The sequence below is a fragment of the Mesocricetus auratus genome, unplaced genomic scaffold (assembly GCF_017639785.1).
Source record: "Mesocricetus auratus isolate SY011 unplaced genomic scaffold, BCM_Maur_2.0 Super-Scaffold_4256, whole genome shotgun sequence".
In the NCBI taxonomy this organism is placed as follows: domain Eukaryota; kingdom Metazoa; phylum Chordata; class Mammalia; order Rodentia; family Cricetidae; genus Mesocricetus; species Mesocricetus auratus.
Window position 1 is genome coordinate 6063333 of NW_024429182.1, and position 10668 is coordinate 6074000.

The 10668-nt window shown below is 47.6% G+C and overlaps 1 protein-coding gene across 1 annotated transcript in view; it reads left to right on the forward strand.

The window, feature by feature from the left end:
* The window catches only part of LOC101836071 (guanylate cyclase 2G), a 43442-nt gene that overhangs the window by 30851 nt on the left and 1923 nt on the right, over positions 1-10668 (forward strand). The window contains exons 15-20 of the mRNA XM_005063452.4: positions 981-1158; positions 3098-3238; positions 4777-4969; positions 5976-6150; positions 7492-7590; positions 9372-9463. Of these exons, the coding sequence (XP_005063509.1) occupies positions 981-1158; positions 3098-3238; positions 4777-4969; positions 5976-6150; positions 7492-7590; positions 9372-9463 (878 nt within the window). The remainder of the gene's footprint in view (positions 1-980; positions 1159-3097; positions 3239-4776; positions 4970-5975; positions 6151-7491; positions 7591-9371; positions 9464-10668) is intronic.

Sequence of the window (10668 nt, forward strand, 5' to 3'; positions counted from 1 at the left end):
GCTCTCTTTTTCTTCTTGTTTTATTTCAGACTTCATGCTGGTCTGCGCCTTCCCTCCTCCCTTCCGCAAAGACACACACACACACACACACACACACACACACACACACACACACACACACACACAGCACAGTCAAACCCTTTCCTGATGGCCTGGGTACCATGTCCAGCTTCTCCCATGTCCTGGTTGGCAATTTTAAAAGGCAATGTTTCTGTGCCTTAAACCTAACTGTGCTATAAACTTCCTTAGGCGTTTCCAAATATCAAATGCCCATGTGACCACCACCATCATAATATCAAACAGAACATGTCCCTCTCCCCACTTTCCTCCCCGTTTACCTACTCAACCCTCCCCAAAACTCTCAGCCACCTTCAGACTGTAATTTTGCTTTTCTAGACTTCATTAAGAAGTCACGCACATACACACTCCTTTCACACCAGCTGCTTTTACTTAGCTGTGTGCGTTCAGTGTTCATTTATGCCGTTGCTGCATAAATTATTTCCGTATCAAAATATCTATGCGTTACTCTCAGGATATTTCCTTTTTAAGGGGGGGGGCGTGAATGCGATCCCTAAGCCAACGTTGGTGGAAGCCAATGAGACAGCAGCATTTATTCATTAGAATCACGTTCACGAAGCATGGGACACAGAATTGCATGGAGCTCGCTTTGGCAAGCTGAGCACCAAATGCCTCCCCATCTGGAAGGTGACCCAGAGAAGCTCTGCTTTCAAAAGCCTCTGTTTGGAAGCCGACAGGTCAGGGGTTTTCTATATTTCCATTGGAGTGTTCAATTTTCTAGCAGGATCTAGACCATCTATGCACGCAAGTCTAGATTGTCCTGGAATTCAAACATTGTTGTTGTTTATTTTCAGCTTTTTCTTTTTCTTTCAAAATTGGCGGGTACCATCAGCATTTAGACAGGCAGGTGTTGAGCGGCAAAGCTACGTAGCTTGTTTCTCCAAGTCCCAAATGGATTTCAGAAATCATCAGCCGCATCAAAGACCCCAGGGGACCAGCTCCGCTTCGACCAACCCTGCTGGGGGAGAAAGGAGACGAAAGGATTGCCCTCCTGGTGAGGGCCTGCTGGGATGAGTCTCCAGAGCAAAGGCCAACCTTCCCTGCCGTCAAGAAGGCCTTGCAAGAAGTCAGTCCCAGGGGGTAAGCTCACCGTGCAACAGGTTCTTCCTTCTTGTCTTTCAGCAGGGAAGTGAAAAGGTTCACGGCTCTTCTCTCTTTCCTCCCCTCTCCTCCCAACACTCCCCTTCTATTCATTTCCTTTGTTTCCCCCTCCTCTCCTCCTCCTCCTCTCCCGTCTCTCTTGTCCCTCTTCCCTTTTGCCCCCTCCCGCCCTGTCATCATGTATCCACTTAACGTCCACCACACGCAAACTGTGTTCTATATGCTGGTTAAAGCGGAGTGGGTGAGTCTTCATTTACTTTGTGACCATGGATCAGACAATAAGGTCACTGCCCACCGGGCCCATTCAGACATCTCTAGTCAGTTAAGGCTCTGGTTCCCAGGACATTTTGACACTGTCTTTCTATGCTTTTCAATGGTTATTCCAAGGATCATAACTAAAATTTGGGGTTGAATTACGGGATAAAAATCACTTACCCACTTTAGACGATCACTCATTTGTTTTATTCTACAGAGCTGAGGATCGAACCCAGGGCCTTGTGTGTGCTAGGAAAGGGAACACCACGGAGCTAACCCCCATCCTCATAGGTGACAACTGACTTTGGGTTAAGATCGCCTCTCAAATATGCTTTCTCAATAGCAGCAGCTTCCTACATATTAGGTTGTTAGAATAATTTCTAAAGAAGTATTTATGTGGATGTGTGTATGCCTTCTTAAGTTTATGTGAGCCATGGACTTAAGTGTCCTTGGAAGCTGGAGTTGCTGTCCAATTCCCTGGAACGGGAGTTACAGGCAGCTGTGAGTTGCCCTGTGGGGCCTGGGAGCCAGACCTGGGTTCTCTGAAAGAGCAGAAAGTGCTATTAACTACTGAGCCATCTCTCCAGCCCATGATATCTCCTTCCTTCCTTCCTTCCTTCCTTCCTTCCTTCCTTCCTTCCTTCCTTCCTTCCTTTCTCCTTCCTCCCTCCCTCCCTCCTCCCTCCCTCCCTCCTCCCTCCCTCCCTCCTCCCTCCCTCCCTCTCTCTTTCTCTTTCTTTCTTTGAGACAAGTTCTTACTCACCACATAGATCAAGCTGATCTTGAACTCACAGAAGCTTATCTTCATTTGCCTCCTCAGTTGGGATTAAAGATGTATGCTACCACTTTCTGGCCTGATGGTACAATTTTTAATAGAGTGAATGTTTAATTTCCCAGAGGTATCTTGAGGAAGCTGAGAGAGCCCTGTCCTGAAAGTGTCTACTTCTGACTTGCCCATTTAATGTGGCATTCTTAATATAACAACCTGTGTCCTTCTCCAGGCTACATTTTTAATTTATGATTTTATATTATTTTAATTGCTACATAGAAATATTGATACTAATTACATTAACCAAATAAAGTACAGTGTTTCAAAATACGTATTCTTTGTCTTATGGTCCCAACATTAAGACAGACTTATTTCCTACCTGCGTCTTAGTCTTCCCCTCTGGACGGCACGGGATGCGGGTGACCCCTTAGGGGCATTCTGAGATGGAATGCAGACAGGGTCCATGTTGAGCAATCCGAGAAATGCCCCATTCTGCAATCTGTACTTTTTTGCTCCGTTCTAACTGTGGCACGGGGCATGCTGGGAAGTGAAGGGGAGCCACCAAAGGCCACCGTTGATGGTTGGCTGGCCGCAAGTCAGACCCCTCAGCATCTTACACACATTAGCTCTGGAGTCCCCAGGAAGCAATTGGAAGGTGGTGCAGTTTTTCAGATGAGTAAACCAAGGCTCAGAGAAATAAAAGGTGCCGCTTAGCTTAGGGCCAGGCGCGGCACAGTCTTATTTGCTGCTCTTTTGAGTTCACTGCTGTTTCGGCCAGTAGCACACCTTAAGGACAAGAAGTGTTTTCCTGGGTCATGCGTTGAGGAGTTGTGTCTCTGCTGCGATCCTGTGGTTCCTGGAAGAGGATGCTAACATTTGCGTTTTTTTTTAAAGCTGTGTAAGCCTCTTGGATAGCATGATGGGCAAGCTAGAAATGTACGCCAGTCACCTGGAGGAAGTGGTGGACGAGCGGACCCACCAGCTGGCGACAGAGAAGAGGAAGGTGGAGAAACTCCTGTCCACCATGTTGCCCAGGTATCCGGGAGCAGTGGTGGTCAGGCAGAAAGACAACCCGAGGGAGAAGAAACTTTCTGCCCTAGCAGCTCCACTGGAGGAGGAATATTTCCATCGTTCTTTTTCTAAAAGAATATCAAGCTCTGTGAAAGGGGACCAAACGGGAGAAGTGCTGGGTTGTGGGGGGAAGGGAGGGAGGGAGGGAGAGAGGGAGAGCTGTGCATGTGTGCAAAAGTTGGCAAATTGGCCCACCTTGCAAATGAAAATGCAGGCAAACCAACCCAATCCACAGGAATGGAAGATACAGTGTAGTTTATGTGGAAGGTAGTGAATGCAGCAACAGGATACAGCCACTAGATGGCAGTCTGGCTTTGTGCCTAGCCCTTAAGCATCGGCAATGCCATTGCTTGCATGTGCTCTGAAATCTTTGCTCAGTTCAAAAAGTGCCTGTAACATCAACATTCAAAAAATCACTTCGACTTTGGCTCTTTTTCCACTTGTGCATTCTGTGAACACTAGAAAAAATCATTTGCTATTAAAATTCTCGTACATTGGAATGTCAACCAAAAAGTGGGAGGGGGAATACTTACTTTGAGATAGTGTTTCAATATGTAACCCAGGCTGCCTTGGAACTCACTCTGTAGACCAGGCTGGCCTCGAATTCACAGAGATCCGTCTGCCTCTGCCTCCCGAGTCCTGGTATTAGAGGCGTGCACCACCATATCTGTCTAGAGCAGTGGTTTCGAACCTGTGGGTTGTAACCCCCTTGGCAAGCCTCTATCTTCAAAAATATTTACATTATTATTCATATCAGTTATGAAGTAGCAAAGAAAATGATTGCATGGTTGTGGGTCGCCACGACATAAGGGTCGTCGTAGCTTTAGGAAGGTTGAGAACCGCTGCTCTAGAGCATAGGGAGTTTGAGTGCGCTCATCTGCACACCAAGTCTTTACCGCCAAACCCCACATGCAATAGGAATAAGATGTTTTCAGGGAGAAAATGTCTTTAATGAAGTCATTTATGTGACCTGTCCCCGATCTCCACCCTCTCCTGCAATTTACAGCCTCCACTTAAATTACCTCTCTAGAGGAAATGCAAGTGAAAAAATGCATGCCAGGAGAAGCTCTCTATGAAGAGCTTACTTAATTATTCTTTGCCAATGAAAAATTGGGAGTTCGATACCGGTGCATGAACCTGAATGATCAGAGAATCAGCATGGCAGCCACCAGTGATGTTCTGTCTCTTCTGTTGCTCCGCCCAAAGGGCGGATTCTCTCTCAGCCCCGCCTTACTACTTCCTGTCTCCTATCTGTCCTCAGTCCTCTAAAACCTCTGTGGCTAATTTTAATTTTGATCAGCTAGTGGCTAGCTCTATCCTCTGACTCCAGGCAAGCTTTAGTGTCAGGATATGATCAAAATATCGTACGACACCTCTAGATGGTGAATTTAATAAGTAAAATCCTAGCCCGCCAAAGCCAGAGGAAGGGTCGCCTTTGCCAAGAGCCGTGGAGGCGGAACCAAGCGTGAGTTGGCTCAGAGCTGTCCTTTCTGTGATTACAGCTTCGTTGGAGAGCAGCTCATAGCTGGAAAGTCGGTAGAGCCAGAGCATTTTGAGTCCGTCACCATCTTTTTCTCTGACATCGTGGGATTCACAAAACTGTGCTCTCTCAGCTCCCCCTTGCAAGTGGTGAAGCTACTCAACGACTTGTACAGCGTGTTCGATCACACAATACAAAGCCATGATGTGTACAAGGTGAGCCGTGACGTATGCAAATGGACTCCTATCCACTGTCTCCGGGCTGACTGACTCAATCTCAGTTCACGGCAACAGAAACTCCATGTTTCACTTCTGTTTGTCTTCTCCGGAAGGGGCCTGATTAGTCCCAGATGTACAAACTTGTCCAGAGTCACCATGTGGGGACAGCAGATGACTCGGTCACTAAAGTCTTGCAAGCTGGAAGACTTGAATTTGATCTCCAGAACCCATGTAAAAATAAACAGGGCTTCATGGTACAAAGTTCTCAGTGCTGGGGAGACAGAGCCAGGTAGATTGCTGGGATTCACTGGTCAACCGTCTTAATTGGTGTCTTCTAGGCCAGTGAGAGACCTTGTCTCAAACCAAGGTGGGCAGTGCCTGAGGAATAATTGAGGCTTTTTCTGGCTGCCATCTACGTGAACATATCCCCCCCTCGCCATAGCTACCAACACTGTCTGTCTCCACCCATTATTTTAATCTCACAGTGAACATGTTTGTAAAGAGGCATTGTCTATCACGAAACCCGTGTCCTTCAGATCCCGGGAAGCTTATAGCTGCTCCCTTTGCGTCCTCTGCGAATCGCACTTCTGTGTTGGCACGACCCTTAGCAATCCAGGGTGAAGACAGACTCTTCAAATGTAGACCGTCGGGCTGAGGCTCAAGGGGCGATGACAGCTATGGCCTGCATGGTGCTGCTCAAGGGAACACATAAACATGCCCCCCCCGCCCCCCGGAGCGAGAAAGGAGGCTTCAGGGTTGTCAGGTCTAGAGACGCAAGCAGAGGCTGCAGGGAGGAGGGATGGTCTGTGGAGGGACCAGGGCAAGAGCAGACCCCGGGAGAGACGCTAGACCGAGGTGGAGCGGAGATCAGTGAGAGTTGGGCTTTGGAGTGTGGGGCCTCAGGAGAGGGACTGGGAAGAGTCGGGGTCTTGTTGCCTAACCCCGTCTCCTAATTTATCCACGCCTCCCTGAAACTAAGAACACTTCGATGTGTCACTTGCAGGTTGAAACCATCGGAGATGCGTACATGGTGGCCAGTGGGGTACCCATTCGCAACGGAGCCCAGCATGCAGATGAGATCGCCACCATGGCCATGCGTTTGCTCTGCGCCACCACGCACTTCCGGATCGGTCACATGCCTGAGGAGAGACTCAAGCTCCGGATAGGCCTCCACACAGGTGGACAGAGCTGATGGCAGGTGGCGGGATGGGCGTCTGCATGGCCGCAGGTGGCTCTGGGCTTGGGTCCTGTGTCTGTGGCTTCTAGGAACACAGTTGTTAGATGGCTACGGTGCCAGGGACCACAGAATGCGCACGTGTTTCCAGTTAGTTGGACTGATTCCTGAGACTAAGGATACACAGAAATTCAGATGTTTTAATAGTAATAATAATAATAATAATAAAAGCAAACGGGGCTGGCGGAGTGTGGGAGCCACACTGGGCTGCACTGCTTTGATACGTTCTCTTCTTGTCAGACTCATGGGCTTGTGACTGACTGGCAGATGAGTGAGCCCTATTTGGTTCAATACTCTTTGATCGCTTTTTTGGAAACAAACAAACAAACAATGAGGGAGTCTTGCAGCTGGGAATCACAGCTGAAGTTGGGCATAAATTTGTGATCTTGCCTCAACCTCCCTTGAAAGCAGACACTTGTCTTGACACCCCTTTGAGCTAATGCTTCATGTTTTCCTTTTGCCTGAGTCCTCCCCATCCCCCCCAATTATGTAGCCGTGGTCCTTCTATCGGACCAAAAGCAAACCTGATCTCCAGCCAGAATTAATTCCTCAAGTTCATGCTACCGTGGGCTTTGCCTAATACCCGCGTTGTTGGCATCATATTGTTGTGGGATCCCGCCTAAGTCCTATTGCCGCCTTAGCCCCCAAATAACACACAAGACACTGTATTAATTATGAAGCTGTTGGGCGTTTGCTATGGTTTCTAATCGGCTAGCTCTGACTTAAATATTAATCCATAATTACTAACATATATATATATATATATATATATATTTTTTTTTTTTTGGTTTTTACGAGACAGGGTTTCTCCGTATTGTTTTGGAGGCTGTCGGTCCAGCCTGGCCTCGACTAACATATATTTTTATGAGGACTTATCTTTTGAAGGATGCAGCCTCATGCGTCTTCTTCCCATGATCCCATGGCTACTACTCTCCTCACTGCATTTCCCAGAATCCTCCTAGACTCCTAGTCCCACCTATCTTGCTTCCCTATTGGCCAACAGTGCTTTATTTACATGTACACATAAGGACTTCCCCAATCGCTGCAGTTCATGAACAACCTGCTTTTAAGGTTCTGTGGTTGATTTCTTTACAGGACATGGTGTGCATGTCCTGTAGATGCTTTGCAGGCACATCTCTACGATGCATATTGTCCAGTGTTGCTCCAAGAGGACGCTTAACATAAATACTCATTGAATCAACTTCCTCTGTGTGCTTGACGGCCTGTGTGGAGCCCAGCCTTGGGGAACACTGATAGTTAGACCCTTCCGTTGTCCCCTCCTTAGGTCCTGTGGTGGCCGGTGTGGTGGGAATCACCATGCCCAGATACTGTCTGTTTGGAGACACAGTGAACATGGCATCCAGAATGGAAAGCAGCAGCTTGCGTGGGTATCATTTGCACCGCTCTGCAAGCGCAGTACCCCGTCCCCTCCCCTCTTATCTCTAAGCAGTGGGTATTTTTAGAGACTCATTTGCATGTTGTCTCTTGTTTTCCGTCTGGAAGGCAAGATCATTATTCCCAGGAGACAACCTGAGCCACCAGCTGTGTAGACAGCATTTTTTCCTCCCTGTGTGCTCAGTGGAGCTACATAAACACATATGGTTCCCCCTCCCCTCCCTCTCTCCCTCCCTCCCTCTCTCTCTCTATGTGTGTATGTGTGTGTGTGTTGGGGACAGATGTCAGGTATTTTCTTTACCAGCGTCCACCTTATTTTGGGGGACAGGGTCTCTTACTGAAGCTGAAGTTCTCTGATTGGCTAAGTGGGTGGCCAGTGAGCTCTCAGAATTGACCCGTTTCTGCTCCCCGACACTGGGGTTATAGACATGCACAACACCCAGTTCCTATGTGGTGCTGGGGATCCAAACTCAGGTCCTCAAGCTTCACAGCAAGCACTTTATTTACCCTTTAGCCTGTCTCCCCACTCTTAACAGTCTACATATAATGAAAGCATATAATAACAAAGCACAAATTAGAAACCGTAGGACTAAACAGCAAATATTTTAGTTTTAACTACTTAATGCTGATGTAGTTCAAGAGTAGATTTAGAAACATGTAAACATATAGCAAGACCCTGTTCCAGTAAAACTTTATTTGCAAACACAAATAGTGAGCAGACTGCCCTGTGAGTAGTAATGTTCCCATCTCTGAAGTAGCGTATACTCCTGGCGGTGCAGAGGAAATCTATGCCTAGGACTCTAGGACACACCATATTTTTGTGTGTTTTCTAGTAATGTTATTGAACCGACTGTTACTTGAGATACATGATATATATATGTGTGTGTGTGTGTGTGTGTGTGTGTGTGTGTGTGCGCGCTATTTTTCAGTTGAAACATGGAAAAACACTCCTCAGTGGTTGACGTTTCAAAGAATTTAGATTCTGTCATTTTGAATGCGCTGGTTCCTCACAATATATAAACACACACACAGTTATTTCCTTGCCCAAGCTGATGATCCGACTTTAAAGCACAGATTTAGACCTGTTAGCTTGTGCGGGAAGGGTTAGAGTACGTGTGGAAGCTGGCTGCTTAGGCTGGCTCCCAAACCGTTTCTGCATGCACCTTTGGTTATGGCAACATTCTCAGGAGTATGTCTTCAGTTCATCTCAGGAAGCTTGAGAAACCCAGTGAGCCTCCAGTCACGGGGACTGTCAACTTGCAGAATGAGTCAGTTCTCTGTGTTGCTAAACCAAACACTAACAAGCACCCATCCGTATCCAGTGCCCGGGTGGTTGAGGGTCCCAACCTATGTGTCTGAGACATTGGGTGTTATTTGCACTTTACATTTATCTATCTGTTTCTATATGTACATATGTATGCATGTATGTATGATCTATCTATCTATCTATCTATCTATCTATCTATCTATCTATCTATCATCTGTCCATCATTGCCATCCACCTACACATACCCACCTATTTATTCAAATAGTTTCTTACTATTTACGATGTCGTTAAAGTTGGTCTTGAACTCCGGACCCCTGTCTCTGCTTCCCATGAGCTGGGATTATGATACTCAGCTCCGAGTTTTGTTTCACGAGAAGTTCTGGAGAACAGTGAATGAGAGAGTAAGGCTGGTCCCCTCTCCAAAGAAGCCCCACACCCCGACGACTCCTGTCACACGCCTCCAGTGACACGAGCTTAACTAGACAATGCCTGGTTTCTGGCAGCTCTCCGGATCCACGTTTCTCAGAGCACCGCAGAAGCTCTTCTCGCAGCAGGAGGGTACCATCTGCAAAAGAGGGGCACCATTTCTGTCAAGGTAAGGCCAGGCCGACTGTGTTCCACTTCCGCGGTTTGCGTCCTTGATGGACATGTTGAAGAACTGGGGGAGCGAATCTCTATACAGAGGAGTGAGGAGATCCTTGGGGATCTCTGGAGGCTTTTTGTAACTGCTGATGAGTCTGCCCCCTGAGGAGAAGGCTCAGACCCCTCAGCGGTCAGATGTGGATTTCCAGTAGAAAATGCCTTTCTTTGTCACTCCTGAGGGATGACTTTTCTGTCACCAAATAGTCTGTCAGCTTCCACTTGGACACTCCAGTGGAGTCCCTCAATAAAGCCACAGGGAACACAACCCTCTTTTGTAGGCGGAGATTCCCCATCTAGGCAGATGTTTCGAAAGAACCACTCTGAGGCTTAAATTAATTGTAAATGTGTTGCCAATGGCTCAGGCTTATTACTAACTAGCCCTTACCTTTTAAGTTGACCCATGTTCCTTATCTACGCTCTGCTGCATGGCTGTGCCTTTGTTTGCATGGCACGTTCATCTCCTGCTCCCCCTGCATCTGCCAGTGACTTCTCTGACTCCGCCCTTCCTCATCCCACCATTCTCCTAGTTTGGCTCTCCCACCTACCTGTAACCTGTTCAGCTATTGGCTGGTCAGCTTGTTTATTAAACCAATCATAGTGACATACGTTCATACAACGTAAAGGAATATTCCACAGCCCTCTTTCCTTCTGTGTCCCTTCCCCCGGGACCAACATGTATGTCCAGATAGAGGGGACAGAAAGCTATTGGTTGGCCTTGGAGATAATAGGACCTCATCTCTATGTAAGACAAATGCTTTGTCTCCTTCACCCTGGCCTATGACCAAGACAATTGGATGGCATATTCTCATCACCCCATTCAGACCTCCCTTTCTCGGGGTGGGGAGGGGAGGACAGATGCTCCTCTGGAGATGTCGTCAGCATCGCCTTGGAGATGCACACATGACATGGCAGCAGTGGCAGTTGCTATGGGTAGAGGTGGAAACCTAGAAAAAGAGGTGAGGAAGAGTACGGGCTGTAGTTGCCTAGCATGTATGAGGGCCTAGGTTCATTCCCCAGTACTGCAAAAGGCGGGGCGTTGAAAAGTGAGAGAGAAATGAGTGACATCAGCTCCCGGGTTCCAGCGCACTGTTTCCCTCAGTGGGAGCATAGAGGACCTTTTGGCAGCAGTGTGGTAGAGTCTCTTTGGGATGATGTCCC